We start from the raw sequence: 20,651 nt of genomic DNA on the forward strand, positions 1-20,651 counted from the left end.
ACTCGCCATCTGCTTTTAATTATTGAAGCAAAGTTAAACAACTTTTAGCGAAACAAATGACCGAACACGAAAATTCAACTAATTTGATACTTGAAACTTGACTTCCATTTCAAGATTAACTCATAAAAAGAGAATAAATCGTAGATAATTTACCTGTCTTAAAATGCCGAACGGAACGTTCTTTGAAGTTTCATCTTCGTTAATCCACTATTGATGAACGTCAAAGCCTTGCTCTCTGCGTCGTTTTATCTGTCAGTTTTGTAGTCCCCCAGCGTGTTCCTGTCGCCTTGAGGTGCATTAATACAGATAATACTCCATAAAAGCTCAGAAACAAGGATTTAGAAACTCGAAGGCTAACTTTGCGAACGGCACCATGTGCCTGAATATGAGAGATGAATTAAAGATCAATTTTAGCAGTATATTTGCAATTCAAATTGCTTGATGAGAAATGCAGATTACAAAGACTCGAAAAGACAAGTAAAAAAATACAACGATTGAGTGGAAATGACGACAAAAAATGAAAACTGTAGTTTAGGACGTCAGGAAAAGGACAAAATTGCAAACTTGAAACGAAACTTAGTTTGCGGTGGAAAAATTCTTATTAAAATTGCAACCTGCAAGCACTAGAAAATGAAAAATGTTCAAACTGACAAAATGCACGTGCTTTCCGTTCCCTTGCACGTGCACTTGTGTTGGTGCACGTTTTACTCGTCCACTGCAAAACAACAACGCAAACTGGTCTAATGACGTAATTCACGCCTTCTAACAACCTTTTTTCAATTTAATAATCTAATATACACATCGGTTGGACATCTGCAGTAGATCCCCCAACCATTCTAGGAAAACAAAAACAAAACAAAACAAATCAATCAATCAATCAATCACCAGGGCCGGGTTGTTCGAAAGCCGATTAACGCTAATCCACGATTAGATTTTAATCGAGCCTTTCACTGGCTCGCTCGTTAAAATTGGTTTTAAAGGCTAATTTCGAGCTAAAGTTAAAGAAAGGTCTAAGTAAAAATTGAGGGCCAAAAATCTTTTGGAAGAATCTTTATTGATTATTAATTAAACTCGAGTCAAAGTTTGCGTTAATCCAGGATGAGTTCAATCGGGCTTTGAACAACTGGGCCCAGAGGATTGTAATGGATGCTGAAATCACTTTATTGTTAGGATGAAATTCTAGGGTGTGACCAATCAATCGCATAAAAGCTGTTAACAGAAACGCAACAAAAATCTCGGAGATATACCTTGAGCAAACACAAAACAAAACAAAGCGGAGAGTATCAGAAGCACAAGAAAATAGTCACTTTACCAAGTTTGAGGTTCTTGCAACCGCGTAGAAGGCTTTCATCGGAAATTTGAGGACGCCATCTCAGAATTAGAGACATTTGCATGAAATCTGGGCGACCTCTGACAAGTCACATCCTGGTTACTTCGCAATGAAACAACCAAACTTGGTAAACGTACGAATTTTTGTGTGATCTTTCTGGTGATGGGGTTCATTTCTTCCCATGCGCTCTTGTTACCATTTTTTCCGCCTCTTTCTGGATGTGGATCCACCCTACTGTACCCTACAGTATTTAGACGACTGAATCTACACATTGTTCAATAGATGCCATTATGTAGCACGGTAATTTATTATATGTACTAAATTAATTAGCACAGCCTACAAGTATTCTCTTATTTCTAGGGATGGAAGAGCGAGCAAAACATGCAAGCATGCAGCAACAAAGGCACTCCTACCTTGTGAATCAGAAATAATAACCAAAATGGATCGCAATCAACCAATCTAAAGCCATGAAAGCTGTTGAAAGAAACTACTTGTTTTCTAAGACGTCCTCTCATTGATAGCAATGCACGACTAATGAAAACTGGAATCGTAGACATTCCCGATCGTCTGGGATGGTCGCAGACAAATTAAGAAAATCGGGGGAGTTTCTACTTTCACGACGCGTACCGTCGGGGTCGTCGGCAGTTTTAGCTCGTTACCAATCCTCTAAATTGCTTCATTCCAGTTCCCCACTTCCCCCAACAAATTAAAATGGCGTCTGTCACCGATCAATACCTCAAATCTGGGACAGACGTCTGGCAATTTCCCGATATCTCGGCAAAATCTGGGACGTTCGGGAAACAGTGAAATGCCCATCGTCTGGGATTTTCCCGACATATGAAAACTAGGCATATAGTTTACACCAATTAGGGTGCGTTCAATTGGCCCTTTTCCGGAAAAGAAATACGTATAATGATTACTAGAAATCCCTCATGAAAGGTTTTTGGAGTTACTGGGGTACAAAATGGCTCTTAAATTCAATGAACTTGTGCCAGCGAAAGTTTGCAGAAATAGCTTCCCAAATGTACTTCAAAGAGAAATCTAACGGCCATTCTTTTTCAGTTCTTATTCCGGAATACGGTCTATCGAACGCAACCTTTGTGTTCGCGCGTTGTCGAAAGTGGCACATATATGTTCTCTCAAGAGCCACAGGAAAAGAAATTTTCTTACAGTGGGATTCTCACTGCTCGATTCCATATGCCATAATAAAAAACAGTCTTGATATCCTGATTTCAGTGATATCATGTTGTACATTGTCCTTGAAATCTGTGCATGTACTTTTTCCCAGATGAAGTATTCTATAAAGAAACACTTCAGACAAGACCTGGTTTAAGTGAATTGAGCTTTATTACAAGCAGGTCAATGCTCTAGCCTTCTAAACAGCTAAGACAAAGTGTTCGATAAACTATTCTAGTTTATCAGTTTATTAAACTGGATCTTAAAGATCCTTTGAGGCTCAATAATGAACCAGCATCTAATCCTCCTTACAATGTCTGTACTTTATCGAACATACAGGACGTGAGAATGAAGTATTTGATCAGCAAAGGCCTTTTCGGAGTTGCTTTGAACCTCATTACGAAAGTGAGGCTATATGCAAAGCTTTTCATGTGAAAATTAGTTTTGTTTGCATATGAATGAAAACTAATTTTCATAATAAAGACTATGCACGGAGCCTCGCTTTCATAATGAGGTTCAAAGGAATTCGGAAATGGCCTATAGGGAACTTTATCACTCGGCGGCCAAGTTGAGTCTCAGGAGAATAAAAGCTTTGTTTTTGCACGGCAAGCCTCGTCCAGACGCGAATTCAGTGCGAGGCTTGCCGTGCAAAAACAAAGCTTTTTATTCTCCTGAGACCCAACATGGCCGCCGAGAGATTAAGGTGTTACTAATTTCGGGGCTCCAAGGGTTGAATTAAACAATCGACAACAAACTAAGTTTTCTACCGTGGTTGAATGGTTTAGCCTCGTACGACGAAATATTGCACACAAATAATCCCTTAAAATCGTTGCGAGACAGTGGCTGTAATCGCTGCAGAAAAGAAGCATTGAGTTTTGTTGGCCGTAACAGTCAGACATGCTTTGTAATGATTTTGCACATTGCGTTTGCCCTTTTCACATCTTTTTGCAATTTGCCTTGTCTTGTTCCGCCAGAAATGTTACACGAAATATATATAACTTCGTGTAAAAGAAACGTGTTCAAAATTAGCGTAACAAAGACTTGATATAGATATCATGATAAATATTTTAAAACAAGTTATCCGCCTGCGTCCTCTTTCAATTTAACCGTCCCCACAGTTGGAAAACATGGTTTTCCTTTACATATCAAGGTTTTCGGTGACATTTTGAAGTACGCCGCACCAGATAAAACTGTAGCTGTCGATAAAGGGAAAAGCGTACTGTACAAAAGCCTTAATACGAGCTGAATTAATAAAGAAAATTATCAGGTAGGGATTGCATTAAGTTGTTTTAAGAATGAGATGCGATACGAAAATGCTTGAGTTTAAGCTTGGACCAAAGGCCCATATCCTCCCATTGGGGATAAGGATTTTAAGCCAAGTAATTCAAAGGAATGACCGTCCAACAAAGTGGTCATAATCACTTCCCAGTTTTAAACTGTTGTCTAAAGCAAAGACATGCAGTGTGAAGCTTTCTAACAACGGCGCAGCAAGTTTACCGCTCCTTCAAAGACGCGCACCCTAAAGCGGGTTCGTTTTTAAACAAGAAACTCTGGTATAAAAGCCCCTGGCCATTCTTATCTTCAGTTGTCAATCAACCATCAGAGCGTAAACAACTGACAAACAACATGCGTCTTTTCAACGAACATAACTGATAAAATTAGCTTAGTTTTAGGAATAAACCCTGTTAACCGAATTAGAAACCGCTGTCTTACAGTTTTGCTGAACGGTGTCTAAATTTGCATTTCACACTCACAAAGGTGGAAGGAGGGGCTTGCCCTTTTATAGCAGAACTTCTTGTTCAACGCTTCCGCATACATCTCGGCGGACGAACGGTTTCCTTCAAAGGCTTCAAAAGACCCAGTTCACGGGTTGTGGTTGTTCCATCCATTTTGTGTTTCTGTACTCGGTATGTTTCCGACAGCCATCGATATTAAGATCGTCTACAACAATGTAAAATGAAAGTTCTCACTGAGCTTCAGAGCTTGCGTGTTGAGGAACAGTAGCGCTCCCTTGTTCGGTCTCTTCGGGCATAAGAATGAAAAAGGTTGGAATTGTTTGAACTCAATGAACTCCCACTACTCCTAACAATCGAAGAAGAAAAATTCCGGGAAAACCGGTCCTCAACAAAGTAATAAATGTCGAGAGGTTCTAGATTGCTCTTATTCTGTAGTAATTTTCTGTACAACATTATGCAAGGGAAACTGTAGCTAATCTAAAACTTTAAATGCCTCGATGTGTTCACTCACTTGTCGATTGTCATCACGTTATTTGTGCGACAGATTCATTCTACACAAAGTAGGATAATGAATGGAACGCCATTCGTAAGCGCATTTCGGAATACGACAACCTACTATAATATTTCCATGTATATATCACTGAGAGAGGATTTCCTGTTCCGGGATGACGCCGTTCCTTCGGTGCTGGCATGCGAACTTACAATACTAATGCTTCGAGACTGACTGCTTATATCTTCACTGCTTTCGCGAGAGCTGTTCGGACAGGATCGATCTCTTCCCTGTTGATCGGTATGAAGTGATGCTGCAGAGGGTTCATCAATTGTTGAGTAGATGTTTCCAGCCTCGCTCGGTTCCATCTCCTCTTCAATCGAGTCCAAAGATCGCAACTTCTTCGGTGTCTCGTCCATTAACCCGTATGTAGGTTGTTCAATGGCAATCCAGCCCTTCAAGGTAGAGCCAATATCGTCGTCCGGTATGGAATCGTAGTCTTCTTCATCGGAGTCCTCGGTCTCGCAGGTGCTGGAATGGTCTTCCGAACAAACGGATAGCGCATTGAACTTAGACATTATACCTCGTTCGCGTTGTTTGAAGTAAAGGTCTTGCACCTCGTCCATCGTATGCTTGGACAGGAACTTAACCATGAGCGGGATTGCGTTGGAAAAGTCATCCTCATCGAAGTTTGCGTCACAATGAAGTAGATAGCGAATCAGTGTTGTTTTCTTCTGGTTTTTCTTTTCGACCTTGAACCAGTTTGCCTGGCGTTGCTCCTCTAAACTGATATTGACTACTGTGTATTCGATATGCTCAACGCGATCCTCGATATCTGCCATCGCCCTCTCAAAGTCTGTCAAATTCGGTTTGTATAGCGGCTTGAACGGAGACGTCACAAGCCTCCCTATATGATAGGCAAGTATGAAAGAAAAGAGAGAATTAGGCAGGCGCGTGTCACAATAACTTACTCGTTTGATAGCCTCACTTCTGTTCATTCTATTTATACTAATTGTTGTGAGTTTTGCCAAAACTGCACATTTTTCGAGGATTATCGAATTTCTGAAGGCCTTGCTCAACATTTTCAAAGATTTCCGAGCTGCGCTTATTTTATCAAACATCGCGCAGGACTCCAGGGATCTTTTCTGAAGCGACCGAAACGTCATCAGAACAACTGGAACCAAATTCCAGACAGTTTGTCAGAGTTCATTACAGTAAACTCCCGCTATCTTCAACACTCAAGGGAAGAAAAACATTCGCTCAAGAATGTTTGAGATATTGCAAGATAGACAGTAGAAATGAAAGTAAACGGTACCCAAGGGGCAGGGGAACCTCTTCGAGACAACGGAGGTTCGGGTTGGTTGTTATTGGAGAAAGCAGTAGTCTACTGTATGCCATCCCGAGGACAACTTGCCACACGCCCAACTATTTCTTACATGCTATGTTGCACGTTGTCATGTTTCCGGCAACTTGACCCGAAAGGCATTCCGAGACAAGTCGAAAAAGAAGCGCCATGCAAGAAGCAATACAGTCGACACTTACCAATGTGTTCCTTGACCAGGTAGATGACGTAGTCGAGTACCTCATGTTCATTGGGTTGATTGCAGACATCATTGGCCACTTCAGCAAAAGAATCGTTCACAATCGACAAGAACACGTTCACTATGATCAGAAAAATGAACACCATGTAGGAAACGAAAAACATTGGTCCAATGAGTCGGTTGGAATTCTGCAGCCCTATGAAATCAAACCCTCCAAGAGTCATGGATAGCATGGTCTCTGCTGCTGTAATGAAGGTAGCGTAGTCTTCGTTCACTGGACCGAACACAAGGAGGGCTGCGTGGGTGTACGCTATGAAGAACAACATGAACATAAAGAAGAACGAGATGAGTGGCCTGCTGCTGACTTTGATGGTCTGCACAAGCAATGATATCCGCCGATTGAAGCGAAGCAGCTTGAGAAACTTGAGGAATGCACAGAAAACGCTGAATCCTAATACGCCCAAGTACACATCGTCAAGGAAGATAATGTAGTCAAAGCTGATGAATTTATCAGGATTTGCTCGCATGCGCTGGATCGCAAGTTTGGTGAATCCCAGCTCTGCCAGGTATATAAAAATGGCGGAGAAGGAAGACAGAATTACGAGGCATTCGATGTAATTCCAAGGATCTGAGAAGTACTTCTTGCCAAATACAAAGAGTTGCTTGCACTCGCTGTAACAGAAAATGCAAAGGAATGCAAAGAACACAAATTCGAACGCCATCACCACAGTGGATTGTACGCCTTGGTAGCGGTAGAGCCGGACAGTCCTAATCTTGGGGGAGTGATGATAGCCCCCGGTGGGCAGTACTTCCGTTAGGAGAGTCACTATACTGAAGAAATTTGTGTACGCGTTGTACACCGTGAACTCTGCAAAAACAGCGCGAGTGTATCGGTCGATCCAACCGTCAACTTGAAGATCTTGTATTTTCTCTTGGGATGTCAGCCGCGCAGAGTCAAGATTGTACACAAAACCTGCAAGTGAACACTGTTGGTCATTATCTTATATCTCGTCACAAAATTAAAAACGAATTCAGTAGAGCCCACAACTCACGTCATTACCCCATTAGAACAAACAAATTGGCCAGTAATTCTATTTGTAATCATTTTGCACTTGAGAAAATAAATTGTTTCTTGATCCCGTCATTCGAAGATTGGAAAACAAAATTAGTTTTCAGGATCTAATTTTTTTAAGCGTTACAAGCTTACGATTCCTTCGCGGAATCTTTTTCAAGTAAGTGGGAGGTTAATTCATGTCACGTGGCTGGAGGTGGTGTAAGTCACGTGATAAAATGTCCAAAGAGGACCGCTGGTAGGTCGTGGTCGTCGATCCCTTACAATCCCTTTTAATATTAGTGTTAACAATTCTGCTTATTGAAAACTCCGCAAAGCAGTCGCCTGTGTAATCCCAGTAAATGCTCTTCGGAAGGTGACTGCTTCAAAGAGACTTGATTGTATAACTACCTACCGCTATCGATTGCAAAGCCCTCCAGCTGCATGACGCGAAATCACCTACCTCCTCCCCAGTAATTTGCGAATTTTCCCCACAACGGTGTGCCATTCAGATTCAAGGCGCTCTGCCAGATCCATGGAGACTGGTGTTTATCCGGGAGATTTTCGACGTCACTGTCCTTCATGCGCTCCCAGCCTGCGTAAAATGCCCCTTCCTCCTCGTCTTCCCATGAATAGTAAGAGGTGCAATCTGGGATGGTGTCAGTCAGGTATACTGGAAGGGTGCAGCTATCTGCAAAATGAAAGGCATTTTAATCCAGAGCAAATCAAACACGCATCAACAGCTGTTATTCGTATTTTCAACCTAGTTATTAAACAGCAAAATAGCAAGTCTATAGAGTGTGTGCACGACGGCCATGTTGGAGGACCAAAACAATACAATGATTTTCCTTTGGGAAATATATTCTATTTTTATGCAAACATCTTCTATTGTTTTAGTCCTCCAACATGGCCGCCGTGCACACACTCTATAGTCGGTATTCATTTATAATACACAACGCAGCAAAAGTGAAAAGAATGCTCACTCAAGACAGTGTTATGCTGCCAAAGATTTGAAAACGATTATGTGTAAGCGATACTTTGAATGTAATACACATTTACAAGGCCTTCTTGAAATGTACATCTTTCGAACTATGACTTCTTTATGAAATTTTTTGTTTGTTTGATTTTGTTATCGAAATTGGATAATTTTGGATTGAGTGTAGAAACATTTCCGGACATTTAACCACCCACTGTTAATGTCATAATGTGAAACAAGGAAACGTGAACGGATGTGGTGCTTTCAGCGTGGACTGCAGCATCTCTGCAGCGTCTTTGAAACTTGTTTTATAACAAGTCCCCCGACTATAACGTCATGGCAGAGATTCTGTGTGAGCTCATGAAATAGGTAAACCATGCGACCCAGTTGCCTTTTCCTTTTTCGTTTTCTTTTCCTCTGCAGTTTCTTTTACGTTTGTTGGTTTGTTTTACGACAATTAGTAATGCGACTCTCTTTGAATGGTGATAACTGTCTCTGCTTTCACAAGCCGCTTCGGCAGGAGGTCCGCTGTTAAGCAGCTTATCTTTTTACATTAGCCACTTTAACCAGTCCCCAATGGATAAATGGACACCTACCATTTTTTACTCTCAGCTGACGTAACCGCGCTACACCCACGACATAAAACAATCCTCTGTCAGCGGTAACACTCTTGGGGAAGCGTTTACTTTGGTCAAAGGACTCGACGTAGTCATCAGAGTAAGAACCGCCACCTTTTCTTTTAGACGACAGTTTTTGTCCTCTTCCTCGGCGTGTTTTCCGTGCTAAGGCCTCCTCTGTCCACATTTCTTCCTCTCGTTTGTCAATGAACGGGCCATACCAGTACTGCGGCTTCAGCGAAGGAACAAAGGTGTTTTCAATCCACGCCCATAACTTTGATGCATCAGTATTCTGAAATAGCAAGGAAATCACAGGAAGACTTAGTTTACTAAAACTATAAGAATGACTGTGGCCAATCACACCAAACGTAAACAACTCACTAGGCAGAACTCCAGGCAAATACCAACTAAATGGGAATAAAATGACTGGGAATTTCAGTGGCACATCCACAGAGTGGCTATTCGCCCACTGTTTCCAGATCGAATTGGAATTTGGAATGTTGGTTTTTGTGGAAGGAGGAAAACCGGAGTGGAGAAAAACCCGTTTTATTGGTTACACGGGATCAGTAATGAAAACAAGATGGAAACAGTTCTCCAATTGATCAGGACGGATCAGAGGGAAGAAATTCAAATTTGGTGCTATTGAACTATAGCTTAGTCTGATAAAAGTAGTTTCCCGAAGAATATTCCGCTCCTCCGGTGGATTTTCGATCCTTTCGATTTTGTCACTAGTCCCGCCCAGACTAGTAAAACGTGGGTCTCCAAGGACGCTAAAATTCTTGTAATTACCGTGTCAAAAGGGGACAGCAAAGTGTAGTCACTCTGAACAAAGATTCCCGTGACTGCTTCATTGACAGCAAAAGCTTGCGTATCACGGCTGCCGTAAGCCACCACACACATGACAAGAATGAATATGAAGTACAGGAACATCTCACGGATAATGGCGTTCATCTGCTTTTGTTTTGTCCGCTTTTGCCTGGAGAAATGCAACTCTTCTTCACACGGCGGTTTCAGGACCTTGCTGCCTTTTCTCAAATCCAAGCCTTTCTCATCCTTTCCGTATGGATCGTGAACCCATTCTTCGTCTTGGTCGAGTTTTGTGCTTTGTTTTCCATCGTCGTCGATGGCTTTATCAGGATCTTTGACGATCAGAGCAAACAATATGGCAACGATAATGACCTTTAAGATAATAACAAAGACGTAGTTTATTTTTACCGGAAAAGGTTTTTCCAATCCGACTTTTTTGATCTCAAGGGCCTAGGTCAATGCCAAATTTTATTTTGCAAAAGTACTAAAAAACAAGTAAAATTATTGATTTTACTTGAATGGTCACTCCTCTGCATTTATAAAAAAAATTGTTTTAATGTAGCTACACTGTAGCACTTTATTCACAAACTCATGTTACGTTTACATGGTCAGATTTTCCATATATTTCCAATGTTTAGAACCACCTACTATTTAAGGAAAAAAAATTGAGTTGTTGTGTCTTTATATCTACCCACATTTAAAAGATGATAGCACCTTGTTCTCCGGGCCTTCTGAGGTGGTAGGTGTAGAGAGACCATTGCCTAGTTCCTAGGCCTCTCTCTGTTTTTCATCTCGGTCAATCCGTTTCGGGTCACTTGGTCCGGCCGTTCGCCCCGGATATGTCACCGAAACGAATTGACCTTGAAGGCCTGGGAGAAAGCCGTACAGGGACTAGGCAAGAGAGAACACAAGCTGTAGGCGAGAGTTTTATTGGCCATTCACACTTTATGTGCACATTTGAAAGCCCACTTCAGAATCAAGTATACTCGAGGTCTACTTTCGAAAGCCGAAAGAATAGATCTTCAGGCATTTATTGCGCACAACTGAAACATGAATAAATGGTGTTCGTCCGAAAACCACTTCAAAAGTTCTCAATTATTGTTTTAAATACTTTCAACTCTTGGGAATTCTAATTTTAGCTTCCGAACAGGAATACAATGAATTTTTCTAGGTTGCGCGTCTTGAGTAGAACATGTCCTCTGCATTGCCGTCATAAAAGTTAGTAAGTGTCTTGTATCCCTGTGTCTTGTACAATGGGCCATTGTACAAACCCAGAATTGATCCAACGACTCCAGGAAAACATTGAAAAAAAAAATAGTCAAGCAAAAACAAAAGAGACACACAGCGCAGTACCCGTAGAATAAACATTTGCTCGCCCATGTGCTTTTTTATGTAGAGCTGTACGGTCACCAGTCTAAAACAGCTATAACAATTGGAGAAAAGTACAGCAAGAACCACCCAGAGAACAGTTTCTCGGCCGTAAAATGAGGATCGAGAAACTAAAAAAAACTCAAAGCCGATCATCGTGCGACAAATGATTAATAATAATAATAATAATAATAATAATTATAATAATAATAATAATAATAATAATAATAATAACAATAAAATTAATTCATCTCCTCATCTCCACATCTCCACATAATACATTTGAGAAAAATAGTATAAATATAACGGGGAAGGGGCTAAAATAGTTTAACTAATACTTAGCCCTAAAGATCGAAAAAAACAAGGATCATATATTATTGATTTTCAAGGGAGAGATTATATAATATACGTAATAGAACATAAACACACATACAAAGACACGAAACGAAAAGTAGAAGAAAAGAAACAAACATAAGCTTAATATTGGCGATCTTTCTCCCGAGCTCGAGATTTCGCGGCCATCTTACTTGGCCGCTGAACAATGTCAAAGTACAAATGATTACGCCCATTCAGTCGACGTCATTGCCTGAGGTAAACAGTTTACAAACGAAACCTCGCCATTATTAAAAACGTACATTACTGATTATCATTAGTGCTTAGAGCTGCGTTTAAGGATGCGTAAAATCGAAATCCCATACCTTGACTGGCTGTGATATAATCACGTCTTGCCAGAAGGAGATCATCATACTTGAAACCCACCTCTGTGATTTGACCTCACCAAATGTCAGTGAATAGAAAATCGTAAACGCTGCTGAGGCCGTGGAAGCCAAGAAAATCAGCACGTATCTTTACGAGAAATAGAAATACAAAATACATTAATGTTAGTACTTATATTGATTTGTATCTTTGATATTATAGCTCAGTCTGCCTTCTTACTTAGCAGTTAAAGTCATTCTTTCTTTTTGTCATCCTGGCCCGCCTAGATTAGCTTTGCTACCTGCGGCGCCAAGAAATGGTACATGTAAATTTATACAAACACCTAATAAAGTTGAAGTTGAATTTCAATATTTTCTAGGCTTAAACTAGTTCAATTTCAAATTGTTTATTTAATTTTCCTTCCGGTTTAGTAGTGTTTAACGCATTTTTCTCCTCTAGTTTTATTTTATTTGTTATTAAATATTTTAGAGTTCTTTAGATTTTGTAATCAAAAATGCACAGCATTGCTCTAGGTTAACTGTAGACAGAACTACCCAGCACACCCAAAATTCAAGCCAAAATATGACCGTAGTAAACTGTAAACAGAAATTTAAAACTAGTGTACCAAATACCTATATTTTAGTGTAAACGTACTGCGTATTCTAGACCCATGCACTGTATATCCGAAGCCACTGAACGACCCTGGTTGCTGTTATTCTTTCTGTATTAGCAATCGAGTAAAGTTTAGCTTTTCGCTTGTTGTAAATATTGACTTTAATCTCGGAGTGTGACATTTGAATGAAAATTAGGGAATGATTTTTTTCAATTATTGTTATTGTTTTTCACTATTTGGAAAGCAAACTTTTGTTAATTTATTTTGTTGTTGTTTTTTTGGTCGTGGGAACTATAAAGACTGAAAGGGTTACTACAAAAACTCAGTACGTACGCGATATAGATTGTATAATGAGGAAGAGTAAACTCTTTCTTTTCTCCTTTCTTGTCCTTATTTTTCTCATTCTTCTTTCCCTCTTTTTCCTCCTCAGGTTCATCGTCAGTGTCGCTGCTGTAATCATCAAACTCTTCACGCTGTTGAGCTTTTCCCTGAGGATCTTTTGGGGACACGTCTGGGATGGGCAAATGTTTGGGTCGGGCCTTCCTGAAGATGTTCACAACAAGCAGATTCACAGGAAATACCACAAGGCTTGACATGACCCCAATCCCGATCTGCCTGACGGAGAGCCTGATAGGTCCAATCTTGACTTCCACTCCATCAGAGTCACCTCCCTCGCCGTCCTTATAGAACATGGCGTTTGCCACCATGGTACAGGTGAGGATAGACAGACAGCAGGAGAGACGTTGGACGCGAGTGAAGGTGCTCCTAAGAGGACGATAGAGTACTGAATACCACAAATGTCCATCGCTGAGATTCTTTCGCACTTCAGAGCTGAAGAGAAAGTTAAATTTGATCAAGTCTGCCTTTGAGCCGGGTAGAAGCGTTCGATCGATTTGACCATCATCTTCTTCAACAGCGAGCCACCGGTCGCAGATAAACCACACCGTCTTTTCAGTTTGTAGGTCACGAACAAGGATTCGAGAGACAAACCACGAAGGATCGGCACCCGCGTTGTTATGCCAGACCCTTAGTTGCTTTATCTTTCCAAGCGGACGCGGAACCGTCAATAAGAAAAAGTCTATGCTTCCTTGTTGAAACTTTTTACGAGCTGGATCCGCATCATGGAGACGGCGTGGTTGGGTTTGTTCCAGTTTACCTGTCAGCACTAAGGAGACATCAGCAGTGGTGCCCGCACTCCTCTCAAAACCAGTGACAACTGTGATCTCATAACCATACAGGTCCCTTGGATCGTTTGATGGCAGAGGGGTCACTCCAGCCTGTTGTAGAAAGGAGAAATTAACATTTAAAAAACACAGTAAATGGTCCTAAATTTGAGATCGGAAGTGTGTATAAAAAACAAAAATCTTTCTAGTTTAGCAGGCTTTGAGACTATTCCCTCACAGGTTCTCTTAAGCCATTTGCCTATAGACGCTTAGCCCAGATTACACAATTATTAAGATGAAGCGGTTTTGTAATGGATAGCGAGAACTTCACTATTAAAATGAATCCGCGTTTTTTCAAAGGTCGGCGCAATTATTCCAACTTGCTTTAAATGTCAAATGTAGGTGAAATTTTCTGGAGATGAATTCTTGGAGACCGCACCCAAGTTTAGAAAGAGAAAGGAAAATTTTTCGTCGTGTGTTTACCATCTCCATAAAACTGGCCATCAGGAAATTTCACGTCCTAGTCGTGCAGTGACGGCAAAGAAATGTACCAAAACGTGTAATGCACGCGCAGAGTTGTTGTTTTGGTTTTGTTTCGTTTCCGTCCCCGTCACGTTGCTAAAACTGCCTAATGTTGTATAAAGCAAACCAGAGCTATCACATCGGGCCAATCACAACTATGTAAAATTATGCAACAAGCCAATCGGAACTCAAACAAACAAGTGCAACCGGTGCTAAGCGCGGGAAAAAACGAGAACGTTAACTTATTGTTTTGATTTTTCCTGATTGATGGAAACTTTAGTTTGTTTGTTATGAGTGATTAGAGCAAGTTACAGAACAAAACAAAAAGTGTCGCTTACCAACTTTAAGTCATTCTTGTCCCTGCGTCGCGCCCATATCAACAGCAAAAAGTAGAGGAGGAAGATGGAGCTTACTATAATAGTGACAGTGGGATTATCGAGCAGTTCAGCCAGGTTCACTTTACCCCAGTCGATCTTGTTTGGCGGAACAAAAAAGCTGCTGGTGAATGACGATAGATGGGTGCACAGACATTGAGTGTGAGTTGAATTAGACAACGGTCCGACCTAACAGAGAAAATGACAATTGATCAGGGCCCAGTTGTTCGAAAGCCGATTAACACTAATTCCCGATTAAAAGTTAACAGTAGTTTTCGTCTCGCTCGTCAAAAATGTTTTTAAGAGTTGCTTTAAGCTAAAGGTAAAGAAAAGTCTAAAGCAAAACTGAAAGGAAAAATATTTTGGAAAATTGCTTATTGATTAGTATTTAAGCTCGAATCAAACTTCACGTTAACCAAGGATCTGCTTAATCGGTCTTTGAACAACTGGGCCCAGAAGCACATTTGAGAATACTTTATAGATATTCAGATATTCGGAGTCTTACCCAGCACATCCGTGTGCTTTTCCTTTTCAATTCATTCCAAGACGAAATTGAGAAATTTGTCACTAATTTTGGTAAAAAAAAGGGTGCCTTACCGTACAGCCATCACCAATCCAAGTGTTAGTGATCGTGTTCCAGTACAAACATTCTGAGGTGTAAGCAGCAAACAGATATTCTACAGTCGTGTCTTCTTTAGCCACTTCAGCTCCGGTGATTGTGCCGTTGTACTCGATGATAACAAAATATTCCCCTGCAGCGGTTTCGTTGAACTCACTGTTGCTGAAGAACAACACCTCGGGATCTCTTACCTCCCGTCTCTGGCAATGATAACAAAAAAAAGAAAACATTGCATGAACGTCTGAACGTCTCCACAATCGCCTCAGGCATAGTCTTGGTGGAGAGGTTTTGCAAGAAAAAAAGGTGTCGAAACTCTCGACAACGGCCTTCCTAGCTCGGATAGAATTAGTCACCACCGTAGAGAAATGGCCATTGTAAGAATATCTTCCCTTTCAAGATGTCCTTTTTCCTTGTAACTTAGGTTTAAATCTTAAATAAACTTTGATGTATGTATCTCTCAGTGGCTACAAGTTTATGAGCCGGGAAGAAAAGTAGGGGAGGAAGAGGGAAAAGCGATTATTTCATCCCCGGACCAGCTACACTTTTCCTAACCGAAAATCCAAAGGCGTAAGCTCGAGCCTCTTATCCTTCAGCGTAACAGGGTAAAAATGCATCGGTAGAAAATTTGGCATGTTGTGGAGAGCTGGGAATCAGGGAAAAAGAGAATGGATGAAAGATCAAATGCATGCACCAATCTGACGTGGAATTCACACGCCCTTATCGACTTAGAATTTTGCGTGAAGTGCGCCGCCCGGGATTTAATACACTTTCCCTCTTTCAGACCTGTTTATGAGAGTTATCATGTCCGTCTGAATTAACATTTTAACTGAATGGTAAAAAGATATTGCTGTCTTGAAATAAAGATAAATTCAAAAAAATATCAAACCTCATTGGTCGAATTACTGGAGTATTTCCCGCCGCCATCAGAAAACTGTTTAAGAATTCGCACTTTATCCTTTCCATCCCCGTCCATGGTGGGCCGCTCTCCTTTTCTAAGATACACAACAAGCGATGGCGGCTCCGTGAAGTTTCCTTGCACGTCTATGTCAATGTTAATAGAGCTTTTATTGTGCTCTACAAAGAAACTGTGCTCCAGCGTCTTAGTGTAGTCCACTTTGCCTTTAGACGATTTCAGAGCATCGTTGCCTTTCTTTATCCGCAAGTCTACTGGTTCAGTGAGATTGATGATTTGTAGTTCTTCCTGCGTGCTGTAATTGCGAATTTCTAATGACAGCATGTCACTGTTGATGATGAGGGCCGAGTTTGTCCACAGGAAGGGCACGAAAGTTGTTGATACTACCTGTTATGGAACAAAGAAGAAAGAATTAAATTCTAGCAATTTTTTGTTCATTCATTCATTTACTTAGAGCGGTTTTCAATTTAGTGTTGCAAAACCAAAACCAAATTAATTTCTGTGGCCAATCACAACAGATGTAAACCACACAATCAACCAATCAGAACTCGAAGCAAATACATGTAACCTGGGAAAACGCGTGCGACCATTGGTTGAGAAAATGGCGCGAACTTTGCCAACCAATCATAGAGTCTAGTAAAGCAAAACCAAAGCAAACGTGAAATTACTTTCGACACTCAATTGAAAACCGCTCTATTGGTACAGTGAAAAGTAAAGAGCACTACAAAGGAAAGTTCCACTGACGAGCTTTTAAACCACATTTTTTTTGTCCCAAGTTTTTTTGTCCACAGGCTCTGCGGATTTCACAATGGTAATAGCAGAGACTTCAAAAGAAGGATACAACAACTTCAACTTTAAAATCAACAGCAAGAAGAGATACATTACCAAAGCATCAATCACAAACAACGCGGTTTTATTCCCGTCCATCATCGTTGATAGTTGCCCAAAGTTTTCTGGTAAATTAACCGCGCCCACGCCGCAATAGAGATTGCGTCCCACGTATCCCGCGGGATAGTCCCGATTCAGGGTAAAGTAGAGTGACGGCGAGCGCACTTGAATAGGTTCCTCTTTTGGAAGGACGTGTCCACGTAAATATGAGTCTGATAGCAGCCTGATATACTCAGTGATGCTTTCAATCATGGCCTTTCCCTACGAGTAAATCAAATACAGAACATAAATATTTTTATGTAACAAATGAAGCCCGTAATATAAATGCAACGCACTACAAGACACAGTTCAAGGATCTAGAGTTTCTTCTCGGCGTCCACCAGTTTTCTAGTTACTTATCGATATCCTCTCCGAAAAGATGTTATTTTCTTTTCAAGATGTGTATTTGACCGGGAAAATATTCTGGGAAGAATATCCTTTCACTAGTGTTCATAAACGATAAACTATTTGTCGTCGGTTTTCTGTCAGGTATTTCACCAACAAGGGAGGGACTACTCGAGGACAACTTGAGGGCAATGTACATTAGGCCCCGGTTGTTCAAAGAGCGGATAACTTTATCCTACGGATAAATCGCTATACATTGGATAAAATGGATTAGTTGGAGTACATATTTTCCACTGGACAGCAATTAATCCTTTGGATAGAGTTATCCGCTCTTTGAACAGCCGGGGCCATGTGAATTGTTGTCAGCAATGAGCATGAGTAGATCTCAATCTATATAACGCCCAGATTGTGAAAAGTGCGTGAGTCACGCGAAAGGATTTTGAACTGCCAAAATGGTTTACGGAAAAACAGGCCTGGCTCTAGTTGTTGAAAGAGTGGATAACTTTATCCAGCGGATAAAATGTACTCCAACTAATACACTATCCGCTGGATAGCCATCCAATTTTTAAACAACCGGGACCTGGTGATCCGAAATTTTCACTGTTAAAATTTTGTCAGGCTAAAGAGAAGCATTTTCATACACATTAAAAATTGAATTCTATCCCTTTTGTCTTTATTTTGTAATTACGGAAATTCTCTCAAAATTTGCCAACTTTTACTTTTTCTTAAGAAAAATGCTCCATAACACTACAAAAATAGGGATGTGTTGGGAAACGCTTATGCTGTAAGCGCTAGTATATCAAAATATGGGTCTTCCTGATATTGATTTACTGTTGGTAATAATCATTTTGTGGAAGTTCGGCTAATGGTTTGATGACGTCACTGGACCCACCCAACACCACGTGACCAAAAAGAGAAAATTGAGCAAAAAACAGAGTAAATGGCATTTTTGTTTAGAATTTCTTGAATCATAGGTTTTAAAAGTCCTTTCGAAAAAAGGTGAATATGCGTTTTGTCTGCGACGAATAGTTACGAAGGGATGTAAAGACAAATGTGTTGATTTGACCCATTTTTGCTTCTCGTTTTTCATTTTTGCATCTTCGCAAAAAGCATGCTTACGTTTCAAGGAAAACAACTTTTCTTTCGATTGACTTTAAAAGACAGTATTTAGGCTTTTTTCTTGCCAAAAAACGTTTCCCTTTGTTTGCGCCTGAAGTTGAATGGCCAGGTTGCTATCGTGCAGTCTGGAGCCGTGCTTATCGTTTCTCAACGACTTAAGTTAAGCTTTAGTCTAGCTTTAAGCGAAGAGTTGGCTCTTGTTGGTAAGCCTATGGCGCTTGAAGACGAACAAGCCTTCTGTGCCCCCGCAAGCACGATGGTGTGGGTCAGTTTCCGCTGTGTTTGAAAGAGCAGTTTTGTGTTTGTACGGGTAAAAACGTTTTAGAAAACCTTTGCTACCTGTAATCTACCATCTTTGCTTTTATACACTCGCTATTGTTTGCACCGACTCACGGATCTTTCATTAGCATTTTGCCTTTATTTTAGCATTTCGGAACCATTCGGGCTGTGACTTTCATGATAGGAATTTGGAATGATTTCCTTTCACGTTACTTTCTGATTTGTTTCACGTGTCCATTTACTAGGTTTTAATAAATAAAGTTTCCGGAAGAGGTATTTGCAAGATCCTAAAATTTACGGTATTTCCTTCTTATCTCTATAAATGTGGTATTCGCAAAGGGACTAGGCCTGCCACTGCGAATGTGTACGTGCTAGTGCTATAAAACCGGTGGGTGTAGGTGAATGGTGCAATTAAATTAAATCAACACAAAAAATGGCAGAGCCAAGGTGAACTGGGAAGTGACAGCTGAAGGCTCCAACACGGTTCCTTGCGCAATATCGGGAAGATTAGAGGGAAGATCGCTCCAGATCGCGTTCTTAAGACGAAACTGTACTTCTTCGTGTTAGTGTTGGCACTTAGCGCAATAAAGTTCAAGAACGAAATTGCCTTGTCAGTCTCTTCTTAGGACCGTTTCCTTGTTTACTACTTTGTATATCATCGATATTTTAAGTCGGGCCTTGAGGCTCAACCAATGCAGATCATTTTGGAGACTTGCTAGTGTCGCCGGGGTATTGTCGCAACACCTTTTCACAAAACGCGCAGCGCGTCTTTGGATTTTTTAATATCATTACAACATTTCTGGGTATCAGAATCCGCATATTCCAACTGCTGTCTCACCAGAGCGAGGTATACCTGCTCTTTGACTTTTTCAAACAATACAACCTTGGCAACGCAGTTTCTGAATTACGCGACGTGGCCTCGATAGAAGCAAATTGGTCTTCCCTCTAAAAGATTGATCGTCGGTCTTCCTGTCCAGTTTGCCCCTCTAATCAATAAATCTCCACTGAAGACAACTATAGTGGTCATTTTCATTTTCTAAGAGGATTAATGTGGTGTAATATTTCTGTTCTGACAGCCCGAACACGCGTTGTTTGAAATACGAAATTATGGCTTTATCAACGGAGTTGATAAGGTAATTTGATCACCGTAAAGATATTAGAGTGCTGGCGTTTAACCGTTCGCTCTGACAAAGGACTAACGCGCGAAACGTCAGCACTCGATGAATAAATTCCCAATCAACCCCGCTGACGACGCACCACATTTTTTTTTAAGGGGGGAATACACCTAAATTTGAATGAAATTTGAAGAAGTTTTAAGAAGGGATAGAAGGAAGAAAATGATTTTTGGAACACTAACAGACAGTTGATACCCACGCAAGAGCACCCCAGGTTGCCAGTGGACTAACTTGGTGTCCGTCTATTAATTTTTAACCACAAATTCCAATTTTAAAACTTCACTAAATCTTCAATATTTCTTATTTCTCTTAATTTTACCAATCTTTCTAGAAAAGCTACTCCTCCCAAATATACTCAAAAATCACCCAAAAATTCACAAAATACCCCACAACACAGAACGAGTGGCAGAAAAATGGAGTTCAGGTGTAACTGCCCCTTTATCCGTTTAAAAAAAATTTGCTTATGCGAAACATTGAACAAATGTTGACGGGCAAAACGTGCGGGCCAATATCAAAGTTAGAATTATTAACTAAAAGACTGTTCCCATTTTCTTTCCCGAACAAAGCTCAATCTACAGTTACTATGCAGTAAACAATTTTCCGGGCTGTAGCTAAAATTTATCTCTGACAGAGAGATCCGTAGAAATTAGCTAGCAGGTAGATTTAAAAAAACGAGAAATAAATTAGCTACCAAGCGGATTGAAATTCAAGAACTTTTTCAAATATTAATTAGCTTAATACTTATGGTTTGGAGTCAAAGAAGCTTTACATTGTCTACAATATTTTGAAAACTGGCCTGGAAAACACTTGCTAT

General features: G+C 40.5%; 1 protein-coding gene across 1 annotated transcript in view; it reads right to left on the reverse strand.

The window, feature by feature from the left end:
- Window positions 1-2,402: 2,402 nt before the first annotated feature.
- Window positions 2,403-20,651, reverse strand: part of LOC146450914 (uncharacterized) — a 50,822-nt gene continuing 32,573 nt past the window's right edge. The window contains exons 20-30 of the mRNA XM_085099721.1: window positions 16,878-17,141; window positions 15,966-16,379; window positions 15,058-15,279; window positions 14,425-14,649; window positions 12,735-13,678; window positions 11,791-11,938; window positions 9,707-10,096; window positions 8,897-9,209; window positions 7,788-8,015; window positions 6,275-7,246; window positions 2,403-5,639 (exon numbers count right to left, since the gene is read on the reverse strand). Of these exons, the coding sequence (XP_084955847.1) occupies window positions 4,858-5,639; window positions 6,275-7,246; window positions 7,788-8,015; window positions 8,897-9,209; window positions 9,707-10,096; window positions 11,791-11,938; window positions 12,735-13,678; window positions 14,425-14,649; window positions 15,058-15,279; window positions 15,966-16,379; window positions 16,878-17,141 (4,902 nt within the window). The 3' untranslated portion in view covers window positions 2,403-4,857. The remainder of the gene's footprint in view (window positions 5,640-6,274; window positions 7,247-7,787; window positions 8,016-8,896; window positions 9,210-9,706; window positions 10,097-11,790; window positions 11,939-12,734; window positions 13,679-14,424; window positions 14,650-15,057; window positions 15,280-15,965; window positions 16,380-16,877; window positions 17,142-20,651) is intronic.

Source organism: Pavona decussata, unplaced genomic scaffold (genome assembly GCF_977016875.1).
Source record: "Pavona decussata unplaced genomic scaffold, jaPavDecu1.1 SCAFFOLD_416, whole genome shotgun sequence".
NCBI classification, from domain to species: Eukaryota; Metazoa; Cnidaria; class Anthozoa; order Scleractinia; family Agariciidae; genus Pavona; species Pavona decussata.